This window comes from Pseudophryne corroboree, chromosome 3, assembly GCF_028390025.1.
Source record: "Pseudophryne corroboree isolate aPseCor3 chromosome 3, aPseCor3.hap2, whole genome shotgun sequence".
Classification (NCBI taxonomy): domain Eukaryota; kingdom Metazoa; phylum Chordata; class Amphibia; order Anura; family Myobatrachidae; genus Pseudophryne; species Pseudophryne corroboree.
This window is the reverse complement of record NC_086446.1, coordinates 753697975-753712933: the sequence shown is the minus strand read 5'-3', so window position 1 is coordinate 753712933 and position 14959 is coordinate 753697975. Positions and strand designations below refer to the sequence as shown.

Here is a 14959-nt window from a genome sequence, read left to right as displayed (position 1 = left end):
GAAATAGCAAGATGTTCTCAGCATATTCCTGATTATTGAAGAACAGCTGTTTCTCCACTATACTCATGAATGCATTAGCGAAACTGGGTGCCACACATGATCCCATGGCACACCCAGTTCGTTGACGGTAGATCTTATTATCAAACAGAAAGTAATTTCTTTCAAGAGTGAGACCCAGAAGAATGATAAAAAAGTCAATTTCAGGACCACAATATTCAGGTTGGTTCCTCAGGAATGTTTCCATTGCCTGTAGACCCCTCTCGTGGGGAATACTGGTATAAAGATTGATAACATCGACTGTACACAGCAGATGGCGAGTCGGTAACGGTGAAATGGACTGTAGTATTTGGATGAAGGCAGTGGTATCTTTCAAACACAGTGGTAATTTTTGAATTAACGGCTGTAAATAAAAATCCAGAAATTTAGAGAGATTGTAATACAGGGAGTCCCTAGCCGCAATGATGGGGCGTCCCGGCGGGTTGGCCACATCTTTATGAAGTTTGGGAATGGTGTAAAACACCGGAAGTATGGGCCATTCTTCACTCAGTGCCTCCCTAATTTTCTCTGTGATGAATCCATCATCCACTGCCTTCTGTAGGATTTTATTTAATTCGGTTTGGTACTGTTCCGTTGGATCCTTGTCAAGTAATTCATAGGTGACTGGATTATCCAGTTGTCTGTATGCTTCTGTTTTATAGGCGGTGAGGTCTTGCACCACTATGCCCCCCCCTTTGTCTTATTCAGATGCCCGATATGTATCTATTGTTATATGTTCTTTTAGGCCGCTCTCCATGATATTTATTTTGGAGGACGATCAGTATACCTCTACGTCCCCATAGACATGGGTGTAATATTTGTATCATATTTATGTTCACTTACACATGTGGTGTTATTTGGCATTCGTGGCCAGTTCCTGCTTGGGGCGGTTGCTAGGCAACCCCTCGGGTGAATGAGCCAGTCAGCAGCCGTCGGTCAGGCCGCGCCCACGGGGGAAGTGACGCGCCTGTGATGTCAGCGGTATTGGGCTGCGGCGGTTGGCTGGAGGACGCGAGGGGGTTTTGTTGCTAGGCAACATTAAATAAAATCCTACAGAAGGCAGTGGATGATGGATTCATCACAGAGAAAATTAGGGAGGCACTGAGTGAAGAATGGCCCATACTTCCGGTGTTTTACACCATTCCCAAACTTCATAAAGATGTGGCCAACCCGCCGGGACGCCCCATCATTGCGGCTAGGGACTCCCTGTATTACAATCTCTCTAAATTTCTGGATTTTTATTTACAGCCGTTAATTCAAAAATTACCACTGTGTTTGAAAGATACCACTGCCTTCATCCAAATACTACAGTCCATTTCACCGTTACCGACTCGCCATCTGCTGTGTACAGTCGATGTTATCAATCTTTATACCAGTATTCCCCACGAGAGGGGTCTACAGGCAATGGAAACATTCCTGAGGAACCAACCTGAATATTGTGGTCCTGAAATTGACTTTTTTATCATTCTTCTGGGTCTCACTCTTGAAAGAAATTACTTTCTGTTTGATAATAAGATCTACCGTCAACGAACTGGGTGTGCCATGGGATCATGTGTGGCACCCAGTTTCGCTAATGCATTCATGAGTATAGTGGAGAAACAGCTGTTCTTCAATAATCAGGAATATGCTGAGAACATCTTGCTATTTCGTCGCTACATAGACGACATCTTTATCGTCTGGACAGGAACGGAAACAGAGTTCAAAGAGATGATGACAACTATCAATACTAAGGACTCTGACATTAAGTTTACATTTGAATGCAGTTTTGATAAAATCCACTATCTGGATGTAGCAGTCTCAATAGGTGCTGATCTCAGCATTAATACAAGTATGTATTATAAACCCACTGACCGAAATACGGTCTTAAGAGCAAACAGCTTTCATCCAGATTCCATGAAGTGGAGCCTTCCGTTTTCCCAATTTTTACGTATAAGACGAATCTGTAGCAACGAGGAAGATGCCCAAATACAGATCTCCTGCATGACTGAGAAATTCAAATCCAGAGGATATACTACAGATTCATTACAAAAAGCCCAACAAAAAGCATTAGCCATTTCACGATCGGAAGCGCTCAGGACCAAAATACGGTCGGATGACCAGTCACGGATGGTGTGGACTCAGGACTATACTACTGCCAGCAAATTTCTATATAGTAGGGCCAAGAGGATTTGGCCTGTGATCTCCAGGGATAAAGAATTGCCCTCATTGAAAAATACCTCTTTGATGGCTTCTTATAGGCGAGGTCGTAACGTGAAGGACTTTGTAGTTCATAATGATATCTCTAAGCATGGTCCAGAAAAGCCGTCCCATTTCCTTACACGACAACCGGGGAACTACAGATGTATAGGATGCACTACCTGTAGTTGCCTGGAAACAGGTGATACGTTTCTGCACCCCAGATCAGGGAAAGTTTTCAAGATTAATTATGCCCTTACATGCAGCAGCAAATTCATTGTGTATTACATAAAGTGTCCTTGCGGCTTACTTTATGTTGGCAAAAGTGTGAGGCAGTTTAAGGAGAGAATTGCCTTACACAGATCCAGCATTAGGGCCGCACTAGAGGGGAAAGGTAGTGACCAGCCAGTAGCAAGACATTTTAAGAATTGTCACCACTCTCTTGCTACCATTCGTTATAAAATAATCGATCACATCCCGGATAGTATCAGAGGGGGCAATAGGGGTAAAACCCTACTACAGAAAGAGGCATGGTGGATACACAAGTTGCAGACCGTGCATCCCCATGGCCTCAATGAAGCATTGAGCTTTAGTTGCTTCTTGTGAATCATCATATCATATAGTGGGTCTGGTCTTATCCGTAGCTAGATGGGTTATAGTCGGAATACCTATTGTAAGGATCCCATATTGCTTTGACATGCTATTATTGTAGAATACATTATCAATGTCAGTATGTTATCCCTAGCTGTTATAGGATTGCCTGTCCTCTATTATGTGGTTTTTTCTTATTCAGATGCCCGATATGTATCTATTGTTATATGTTCTTTTAGGCCGCTCTCCATGATATTTATTTTGGAGGACGATCAGTATACCTCTACGTCCCCATAGACATGGGTGTAATATTTGTATCATATTTATGTTCACTTACACATGTGGTGTTATTTGGCATTCGTGGCCAGTTCCTGCTTGGGGCGGTTGCTAGGCAACCCCTCGGGTGAGAGAGCCAGTCAGCAGCCGCCGGTCAGGCCGCGCCCACGGGGGAAGTGACGCGCCTGTGATGTCAGCGGTATTGGGCTGCGGCGGTTGGCTGGAGGACGCGAGGGGGTTTTGTTGCTAGGCAACCCGTCCACAGTAGGAGCAAGCCGCGCCCACCCTGCAAAGACGCTGTTCACGGCGTGATGTGAGACAGCTGCAGATTCCGGCGCCGGTGTAGGTGGGAAAGCGGATGCAGCTCATTGATTGGTGTTTGGTAAGATATTTTTATGTATATATATGTCTATTTGTGATAGTGCTGGTTGTGTCTTGATAAAAGGGAGAAGTCCCTGAAACGTTGACTTTACCGGCTGTGGTGTTGTCAGTTTATTTCGCCGAGTGCCTCCAACGTGTGGATCTATATATATATATATATATATATATATATGTGTGTGTGTGTATATATATATATATATATATATATATATATATATATATATCTATATATATATATATATCTATATATATATATATATATATATATATATATATATATATATATTTATTGAGTATCCCATATCCAAATATTCCGAAATACGGACTTTTTTGAGTGAGATAGTGAAACCTTTGTTTTCTAATGGCTCAATGTACACAAACTTTGTTTAATACACAGTTATAAAAAATATTGTATTACCTGACCTTCAGGCTGTGTGTATAAGGTGTATATGAAACATAAATGAATTGTGTGAATGTAGACACACTTTGTTTAATGCACAAAGTTATTAAAAATATTGGCTAAAATTACCTTCAGGCTGTGTGTATAAGGTGTATATGTAACATAAATGCATTCTGTGCTTAGATTTAGGTCCCATCACCATGATATCTCATTATGGTATGCAATTATTCCAAAATACGGAAAAATCCGATATCCAAAATACTTCTGGTCCCAAGCATTTTGGATAAGGGATACTCAACCTGTATCTCCATCTAAACTCCTGCTTTGGGCATCCAAAGTCCCATTTGGACACCCAAAATGCAAAGACTGCAAACATTTTTTCTCTGTTCCGGTATGAATGGTTGACACATGAAAAGGTCGACATGGATTTTTGAACTGTTTTTGATGTCATTTTTTCCATAACATGACCAGGAACCCCAATTAGTGTACCGCATCCCCTTGCATGGCGAGCGAAGGCAAGGTGCCTCGCTCCGCTACAGCTACGCTCGGCACAGGTTAACGTTCCTAATCGTAGTCCACGTGGATGGTAAAATATGAAAAATTGGATCTAATGTTTCTTTAAAAAAAAAAAAAAAAAAAACCATGTCGACATGTCGTGTGTCGACCATTTCCGTGTTATCCATGTCGACCAATGGTGGTCGACCTAATGACTGTCAACCATAACATGGTAGACCATCCAAACGGATACCTTTTTTCTCACACTTCAGGAGGCTACGAGAAACAATGGGTCCTCCGTGGCTGCTGGGTGGCCAAACGGCAGGACAATTGAATTGCTGCTGTTGGGCACCATCTATTGGCAGCCACACAAAAAAAAAAAATCAATTGCACCAGTAAGCTAAAAAGTTTATTGCATTTTATAAAACTTAGCTAGGAGTTCTTGGCGCTAGGGCATCTGTGTTACTACGTTCTGATTGGCTGCTTGCAGTCATTCCAAATATTGCACATTAATTCCTGCTGCCTCCTGGTCACAAGATGTATTTTATTGCAGTGTCACGACCTGGAGGATGACGAGGCCTCCGATAGCCTCTCTGGCCTTGCCCTGGACGCGGGAGGAATACTGGGAACCTTCCAAGGATACATTGACAACTCACTAATTTCCATCATTGATGATTCCAGTGCCCTGGCCCAGGTATGACTATACAGTCCACGTTCAGTGGTACCACCTGATATGATGGTTTCATTTATGCTTCAAACACATAGCGAGTCAGCTCTGTCTGTATCTCTGGTCTTAGCGCAAGATAGTTCATAACTTCATAACTAGAGATGAGCGGGTTAGGGTTTTACTTGGATTTACTCGGTTCTCAAAATGGCATTTTATTGGCTATCCAAAACAAGAGACATCTATGAGCCAATAAGATGCAGTTTTGGGAACCGAGTAAAACCGAACCCGCTCATCTCTATTCATAGCATATTCTTGAATACAGATGAGTTATAGTGACCATGAAGGGAAGTGATTTAGTAGTCTTTAACCAAACATAGAAGGGTCCGCTATCGCCTCATGTTCGTAAAAGTGATTTTCCTGTTTTAAAGAACATAGGCCACCTTGACGAAGAAAATGAATTGACTCTTCTAACTGCTCTGACGGAGATTCTGGACAACACAGACAATGAGAATATGTCCCCGTTTGACACAATTCCAGATACGGAACTACTGGTGTCATCAAAGGGTCGTGATATCAGCTCCGTAAGTCTGTCTTCATTTCTTTTCATGTTTCTGCTCATAGTAATTTTAAATTTGTCTAATTTGCTACTATTGTTTTTGTCCAAATATAATTGAACTTTTTAGATTCTATCATGAGAATAAAATGTCCCCTTTAGAAGCAGTTTAAGGGAGTATGGAGTAGAAAATAGTCTTAAGAGGGAAAAGCACATGAGGGGAGAGGGCCCTGCTCGTGAGATCTTATATTCTGAAAGGGAGGGTTAGACGGGTGACGCAGAATGGGGTAGGCAGTGAGCATATAACAGAGGGTTAGGATATGAGATGGCTGGTTTTGATGAAGAAGTTGGTCTTAAGAGCCCGTTTGAAGTTTTGTAGAGAGGTGGAGAATTTCAGAGGTAGGGAGCACCATGGCAGGAATGAGAGGAAGTAATCAGTTTGCAGGAGAGGCAGCATGTATTTTTGGAGGGAAGTGGGTGGATCGGAGTGTAAAGGAAGATAAGGTCAAAGATGTAAATGGGAGATGAATGGGTGAGGGCTCTTTAAGTGAGTGTGAGAAGCTTGAATTGGATACGGAAGGGGATCCAGTGAAGGGCTAGTAAGAGAGGGGAGGTGAGCTTATTACATGTGGAGAGGAAGATGAGCCGGGTAGTAGCATTGAGGATTGATCGGAGTGGAAAGAGGCGTTTGTCAGACAAGCCAGATAGGAGGAGATTACAGCAGTCCATTCTGGAGATGACCAGTGAGTGACTAAGGGTCTCAGTAGTATCCAAGGTGAGAGAGGGTCTGATCCTGGTAATATTTTTGATATGGGGAGAGGTCAGGGGAGGAAATTTGAGTATCAGTATTAAGATGATATTGCAAGTTTAAAGAGAGAATGAGCTCACCTAAAGAGTACATATAGATAGAGAAAAGGAGAGGTCCAAGAATAGAACCTTGGTGGTCACCTACTATTGGAAGTGCAAAAGAGGTTGAGTCATGAGAGGAGACAGATGTGGAGTAGTCAGAGGTAGAAGGACAACAAAGCAGTATCATGCAGATCAGTGATCCTATTTATTATGGTATATAAGTTTAGGCATCATTACAGTGGTTTTGGTTGGTCGGTATTGCCTGATACTGCACTACGTATGTCATGTTATAAAGCAGGGCTGGCCAAACCGGTCCTCGAGATCTACCAACAGTTCATGTTTTCCAGGCCTCCTGGAGATCTGTAGAATGGTCAGTTAGGAATGAATGCAGCACATCTTAATTAGTAATGACTACACCTGTGCACCAGCTAGGTAGTCTGGAAAATGTGAACTGTTAGTAGATCTCGAGGACTGGTTTGGCCAGCCCTGTTATAAAGGCTTCTGGAAAACTAGAACAACCATGCAGTATTGCTTGCCCAATCTGCCAAATTTCTCCCAATGCTTCAGTTGTTCAGAATAAGTTATTTTGTATGATAAACTGGTACCATAAATACTTTGCTTTATTTCTGAATGGGTCATTTCCATATGTAACCTGTAAGGTTTTAGAGCAGAGCTGATGCCTATTTTGTGGCTTTCCTTCACAGATGGACAGCCGCTGCTCTGGGCCAAACTGGGACCTTTTTCCGGATAGTGTCAGCTCTACACCAAAAAGGCACAACAGACACAAAAGTTTAAAAGGATGTTTATCTCTCAATCAAAGAAGTGATGGAGAGGATGAAGAGGTTCAAAGTCCAGAGAAAAGCCCCGGCTTACTGGCTTTTGACAAAGATTTTTCCATTGAGACCGGAGTGGAGATCAGAGAACTGGAACGTGAGCGGTATCTGAAGCAGGGCACTCCATGTATCATTAATACAGAGAATGTTACCCTTCACGACCTGGTGAAATACATGCACCCTTACTGCCTACCTGCTATAACCGTGTGCCTAGAGCCAGAAGATGGTGAAAGCCTCCTGAATGAGTCTGTGTTTCTTGAGATAGTGTCTGATCAGGGGGAATGTATAAAAGTACCTGTAGTTGTGGAACACCCAGGGGATGACCTGAGCCCAATGTCTTCAGGGGACAATCCTCCTACACCAGACTCCTCCGGGGAATTGCATATGGAGACCCAACTGTCACCTGAATCCGCGTTAGAGCAGTGTGATCATGGACATGAAACGAATCATGGAAAACATCTGCCTAGTATAGAGAATACAATGGGTTCCATGAAAGGAAATGAGTGTTTGAACAAGGAGTTAACAGTTGTGCCTGGAATAGAGGACATAGCCACTAAACCTTTGACTACTGATGAAACTGTTGCGATAAATTTGAATAATAAAAGAAACACTATTTGCTGTAACCCAGACTTGGAGGGAATGGTTCAGGATTCTAAGAAGAATGGTGACCCGGTGGTCTGTGAACCAGTTACCGGCAAGGAAAGGCTGCGATTGAAGGGAAAGAAATCCAGCAAAGATGATAAACTACTCAATACCACTAAATCAAAAGTTAAAAGTAAAAATAAAAGAGACAGTGAAGATGTGCCACATACAGTAACACCGCAAAGCAACATTCAACCGACTCCAAGCCGCTTAAATAACCCTGCGTTGCAGGAGTCTGATGTTTTAATGAGAACATTGGAACAGATGAAAAAGGATTCCCAGATGGAACTTCGTTTATTGAGGGTGGGTCGCACCAAAGTAAGAACCCGAGCAAACTTGGACAGTACCAACCCTGTGCGAAAAATGACAGTTGAGGCCTTTAAAGACGTTTTTACTTCTCCCCGTCCATTAGAAGAAAGCAACCTAAAACGTGATGGAGATCAGCGCTCAGGACCTGACGTGGCTCCAGAATCTGCTGTAAGTGAGGATACGCAGTTTGAAGAGACGAGTGGCCAAGACAGTTTGGTTTCTGCAGCTCCTGATATCCATTTAAGTCAGACTTCAAGTCTGGAGGACTTGAGTCTCTCAAAGAGTGAAGATGGGAACGATTGTGATTCTACACAGTGTACCAAAGAGACCAAGCCCAAGTCACTCAGCCTAAGTGAATATAGGAAGAGGCTTCAGCACCGCAAACCAAACCCTGAGCAAGAGAATGACCATGTGTCTTGTAGTAAATGGCCATCCATTCCCGAGCCCCCGACAGAGTTGGCAGAACTCCCCTGTTTGATTGTACCAACAAAATTAAATAAACCTTTAGCAGAGGAAAAACGATCTGTCCCAAGTAAGGCTGAGGAGTCTTCCTCTGAGCTTAATGTTCCTGTAAGTTTAGGATCTGTCCCATCAAATGTGGCTCTAACGTCTGTATACAGCCAGGAGGTTCCACAGCTGAAACCAACTGAATCAGCCTGTACAAATATTGTAGACCTTATTCCACCTCCTGTGCTAGCTTCCCAACCAAATGTACCACCACCTATCTATCCACCTAACTGGCCTACTGTCCCTTTATATCCTGCATTTTATCCTGGCATGCCACCTTTGCCAGTAGCTCCACAATTTCCAAACTGCATGCCACCTTTAATACCCATGCGACCACCTCCACCAGTGTTGGGTTGGCCTTCATTTCCCCCACCACCAATTGCACTGGGGCCAGTGCATCCTGCTGGTTGGGTTTCTGGGCCGCCACCACCACCTTACTGGTCAAACTCTTCAGTTCCCCCAATGGTGTCTGATAACAGATGCATGCAGAGCTCTGCTGAAAACTCTGCTCCCGTAAATGTACTGCCTCCTGAGATGCCCAAAGTTACCCCTTTTCCATCTGTAGAATGCAGTAATCAGGCTGTTGTGCTTGCTAAAGGTCAAGCAAACCAAATACCAACGCGGAAACCTGAGCATAACCGGATTGATACAAGAGAATCCAAAATCGTACATACGCTAAAAAGTGTTGAGCATACCAATTCCACATTTAAGGCATCCAAAGTATGTCCACCAATATGTCCCAGCCTTAAAAAGTCTGATTTGCAGTCATCACCTATCAAAGCCGTCGTCGAGAAAGTACAGTCTAAACCTCCACAAGAGTGCATGAAGGAAAATGTTACGGATCCAGACCAACAGTCTACTACAAACCAGACCATCTTCAAAATAATGGAAATCTTAAAAAAGGCTCAAAAGCTTGGCTATCGGATAAAGCCACCTCTTGTGTCTTCTGAATCAATGCCCAGTACCCCTCCAGGAGGAGAGAAATCTCCTGTGTCTGCATTAAAACCTGCTGAGCCTGAGCAGACTGTACTTGCTGGTGTCTGCGCACAAGAAGTTCCTACACCTGTAGCCGCTAATCCTTCCATTGTTCCCATGATTAAACCGAAGGTTGATGTCATCATTCCAACCACTCAGTGTGACACTTCAAAAGTGGCAGTGGAAGGTAACCCTGTAACGGCATGTATCCTCCCTAACCAAAGTGCCCAAGAGCCCTGCCTACCTTCACCTGCAGATGAGGTCTGTGCATCAGGGGAAAGCATCCCACCCAATCACCGGGAACCAGAGGAAACTTGCACTTATGAGTCAGGTAACCTATAAGGATGTGTAGTGTTATGGGAGCGTGCAACTTGTAGAGGATGTGTGTAGTTTATGCCCCTACATTGGCTCATTTTCTTTCTCCCTTTATTAAGGTATTGTGGCATCAGACCTAAGCAGCTTGCTGGAACAGTTTGAAAAATATGAGGGTAAGTGTATGGCGCAACTCAAGCGTGTTCTGCTCTTTCTGTGTACAGAGGTCACGTTTATTATAGAGAGCAATGACGTCTAGTGGCAGCTGCTCTGGTCTGGTCCACCTTGCGCTCTTTATTTTGTCCATTGTGACCATATCCTTGGGGTTTAAAATCTATTACGTTCTTCCACTTTCATGCCTTAAGAAGGGACTTCAGTGTATGAGGGTGGAAAAAGAAGAGTGAGCAGGACATCTAGTTGTTCAAAAGCACAAGTGGATTTTAAATTATCACACCAAAGGGGGCAGTATTATCAAAAGGATCCTATCTATGATCCACCCCTCGTGAGCCCCCCCCTTTTTATTGAGTATTGATAATGTGACAGCTTCCCGCGCATCTACAGCCAAGACTGAACTAATATAACATAGGCTAGTCTCAGTGTTCTATAGATACCGTTACATTAAACAGTGCCTCCATTTTCATGTGTATAATACCACCTTTACACAGAAAATGAAATTACCGGGTGAAGCAGTTCTACCCGGTAATTTCACGAAAGGCACGGGTCCTTTTTCTGTGTGAATGGGTCAACCCAGGTTGAAATTCCTGGAACTTAGACCCAGGAATTTCTCAGGATTGGAGAAATGGGAATTTCAACCCGGGGTTGACCCTTTCACGCAGCCAAAATACCCGTGTTGATCCACAAATGACAAGAATTTCGACCCGGTTATTTGCTTCTCTGTGTGAAAGTTGGGGGGTCAAACTGAGCCCGGCTAAAGAACACGGCACTAAAATGCCGGGTATTTCTTTTTCATCCACTAGGGGTCACTGGAGTACTCTTGGGATATGGACGGGCGGAGCCGAACAAAGGCACTGAATATTCAAATTTAGGACCCTCCCACCCCTCCATATCCCCGAGTACCTCAGTGTACTGTCTCAGTGTTTTTTCGGTGCTCACAGCACGAACATCGGCTTGTGGTATAGCCACACTTGGATTTTTATTTTTAAATTTTATTTTTAATTTTTATTTTTACAACTTAGCACATCCCTTCCCAGTTTCTGAAAAAACATGGGTCCGGGATAGTGCCGCTGCACGGGCAGCGCATGGCGTGTCGGTCCTCACAAAGAGCACCCTCACAGCCACAGACAGCATGGCGTGTCGGTCCTCACAAAGAGCACCCTCACGGCCACAGACAGCACTGCTTCTACAAACAGCAGCCAGGACTAGAGAGCTGGACGGGCTTGCAAAAAGCCGTCGCAGCCAATAGATCACTGGAAGCTGACTGCGTCACAAGGACTACAGAGCTGACGGAGCTTACACAACGAAGCCCCGTTGCAGCCATGAGTCACACCACTGAAGCTGGACGGAGCTTATACAGAAAGTCCCGCCACAGCCAGAAGTTACAGAAAGGTAGGCTGGGGAGCGGGGCGGTCAGCGCAGGCTGCCGCCCCGCTATGTGTGGGTTAATGTGAATACAATACAGCTCCGTCCCGCCGCACAGCAGGGGGAGCTCATACCCGCCAAGACAGCCACTACCTTCTGAGGAGACAAGCCGGCAGCCGCCAACTCCGTCCTGCCGCATAGCAGGGGGAGATCAGACGACGCTAAACAGCCGCTATGTATCACACAGACGGGGACATCAAGCCGCCCGTCCCAGCGCTCCGGTCGCCGCCAAGCTCCCTCCTGCCGCAGCAGGGGGAGTTCATACGAAGCAGCTGCTCCGTCTGACATCAGGCCGCCCGTCCCAGCGCTCCGGTAGCCGCCAGTCCGTCCTGCCGCACACTGGGCTCCGTACGGCTGCACAGCAGGTAAGCCATACTTAGTACCAGTATGACCGCCGCTCCGTCACGGCCTGCAAATGCCAGGGCAGGCTTCCAACACGGCCGCCCAGCTACGTCCGGCCGCCCATCAGTCTCACTACAGAGACGATCACAAGTGCAGGCTTCCCGCAGATGATCATAGGGGGGGAAGAGGCACGGTGGAAGCTGGCGGATATATGACCAGCTGGGTATATATATATTTATATATATATCTATCACAGATATAAGCTTGTTACCGATACTGACAGTAATAATTGAACTATATTACTGGCTGTGATTTTCAGAGTTTAACCTATATTAATGGCTGCTATTAACAAAGCTAGGGAGCCTATATTAATATATTAATATTAATGTCTGATGTGATCATGGCCTATCAGCTTATATATATATTTATTCATAGAACAGTTGTAACCGTCCTGTGGTTATACTGTATAATAACCTATACGGAAAGGTCAGCATGGCAAACGGGCCATTTTAACCATGCTGCCTGTTGTTTTCCAGTTTGTGATTCTGGAACATTCCTGCCCTACATCTCTAAGCCACTGGAGGCGCAGGGGTGTTAGTGGGAAATTTTAATCGGCATGTAAACTGTTTTTCTACATGATTCTAGAACATTCCTGCCCTACATCTCTAAGCCACCAGAGGCGTAGGGGGGTTAGTAGGAATTTGGTTCGGGTTTCATAGGCCATGTGAACTGCTTTTCACATAAAGATTACTCTGTTTTTTCTTCACAGCGAATAAATCTTTCGTTTTACTAAAGATTTCCGTAGAGAGAATCAACCTTGAGTTTAATATTATTATGCTGTTCACCAATACAATATATATATATATATGACATGATAACGTCATAAGGCGTGCAATGGCTGTCCGTGGCCTATTGGGGTGTCTGTCTGCATAGCGAGTAAGGCTCTAGTACAGACCAAAAAAAAAAAATAACATTGGCATCGGAGTCTCGGAAGTTATTCCGCCAGCTCTAACAAAAGACAGTTTTCCAGAGGAATTCCCTTTGGGTACCACAGTGCTTATTTAACTGGTCTTATAATGTAATGCACGATTCTATGTCAAATCTCACATCGATAACCACGAGTGAGAAGGGTTCATTAGACCAGCACTCAGATAGTGCAGGGTTGTTGCGAACATACATTGCTAAATTACAGGGAGTCAATGTCTCCATTGTTCCACTTAGTAGACTTTGACCACTATTTAATCGTTTACAATATGACGCCATCCGACATTGGTAAATGCGTCTGTGTCAAACATAAAGACCCATGAAACATTTGGGTCACTAGACATTACGGTTAAAAGAAGCTACAGAGTATATCTGTAAAGCTTCTAACGACGTTTCATCGTCGCCAGTTCAGCACGACAAGGCCACAGCTTGTTGGTCCTACATTTGATATTCAGCCGTTAATCGAAACGGAATTCTTGTGCCGGCATTTAATCCCTTTAGACTTCAGTTTCAAGGCGGTGATACAAACACTCACGCCTTGTAACGACAGGTCGCTACGGTCTGCAAGCCAGTAGTTGATGACCTCTTTTCTCTGTCCTCCATCTGGGGGACGCTGCGCCGTTACTTGTGGGTTAGAGGTGTGTGGTAGTGGAGATTGGCACAGAACTATCAAAAGCTGACTCCTCCCCCCTCTAACCCCTCCCATCTCCTTCCTGCTCAGCCCTGATCAGTTTTAGTTTTGTGCCTGTGGAGTACAGACACAGTTTTGATTTCTCTTTAGGAATTTTTTTTTTTTTTATTATTTCTTCTTTCACAAATACCTAGTCCCTGTTTACAGGTGACAGGTATAACAGTGGAAGGGGTTAGTATCCCATTCCAGACTGCTGCAGGGAGGCCACTATACCTTCGGTCACTGGGGCCTTCAGAGAGAGAAAGAGAGAAGACAGCAGCATCAGGTACTGGACAGCCACAATCTGTCATTGACAGTATTGGGCTGTCCCTATTTCCTATTATTAATGTCCCTATTTCCTGTTATTAATGGTGAATTTATTGGGACTACCAAACTCCTCCTCCCCTCCCTCCCCCCCCCCCCCCCCCCCCCCCCCCCGAGCGCGCGATCACCCACAGACAGCACGGAGGCTGATCTGGGGTGAAATGTGAGGTGGAGGACTGTGTTAGGTCCGGGAGGGTGTTATTCACTCCCTGGACCGTTACTTGGCTGCCGTGACAACCGCTCTGTGTAGCGGCGCACGGGAGCCGAACTTCCGGTTTTTGACGAGATGAGAATGACGTCAGGCGGGCAGAGCCGTCTTCCCGCTCAGCTCTGCCCGCGCGCGCGCACGGCTGGTCACGGCGCCATCTTCTCTGCCTGCACACAGGGGACGCTGTGCTACGGAGGAGGATTACATACACAGGGGGATAAAAACCGCAAGTATAAAAGGGGGGGAGGGGGATCACAGTGTCTCCTCTAGTCTGGTGGCTAGAGCAGCATATTAACAAAGAGCAAGTCTAGTGGGTTGAATCTCAGATATTTTTTAACACAACTTGGGGGACATAGTTCACCAGAGTAAAGATGACCAGCAAGCCAGAGAAACCTACTAAGGGAAAAACAACCTCAGTGGTTTATTTCTCATGTTCACAATGTGGCACAAAGCTGGCTAAGGGGAGTGCTGACGCAGGGACCCTCTGTACATCATGCTCTGGTGCACCAGCGGCAGATCAGCAGGGCAGATCCACAGATCAGTCAATGCCCCCTTGGGTCAAGGCCATGGTGGACGCAATTTCAGATTTGCGTCAGTCAAGGTCGGAAGCAGCTTTGGCCCAGACTCAGGTGGAACCGCTGTGGGCCCAGAATATGGGAAAATGTCTCACTGATTTGACTCAGTCTGTAAATAAATTTGTAAGTTCGGCCAGTAGTTCGGCGGCTTCTAAGCGAACGCAGCCGTTACCCGCTATTGCATTTCCAGGAGAGGAGTTGGATACTCTGACATCTCCATTGGAAGAAGGGGAGGTAGATCCTGAAGGGGACGAAA

At 45.0% G+C, this 14959-nt stretch overlaps 1 protein-coding gene and 1 pseudogene across 1 annotated transcript in view; both read left to right on the top strand.

Annotated features, from left to right (window-relative positions):
* The window catches only part of LOC135056783 (peroxisome proliferator-activated receptor gamma coactivator-related protein 1-like), a 69116-nt gene that overhangs the window by 10784 nt on the left and 43373 nt on the right, over positions 1-14959 (top strand). Inside the window, exons 2-5 of the mRNA XM_063962361.1 lie at positions 4908-5048; positions 5450-5602; positions 7128-10020; positions 10124-10177. Of these exons, the coding sequence (XP_063818431.1) occupies positions 4908-5048; positions 5450-5602; positions 7128-10020; positions 10124-10177 (3241 nt within the window). The remainder of the gene's footprint in view (positions 1-4907; positions 5049-5449; positions 5603-7127; positions 10021-10123; positions 10178-14959) is intronic.
* On the top strand, positions 12690-12797 carry LOC134899939 (U5 spliceosomal RNA; annotated as a pseudogene).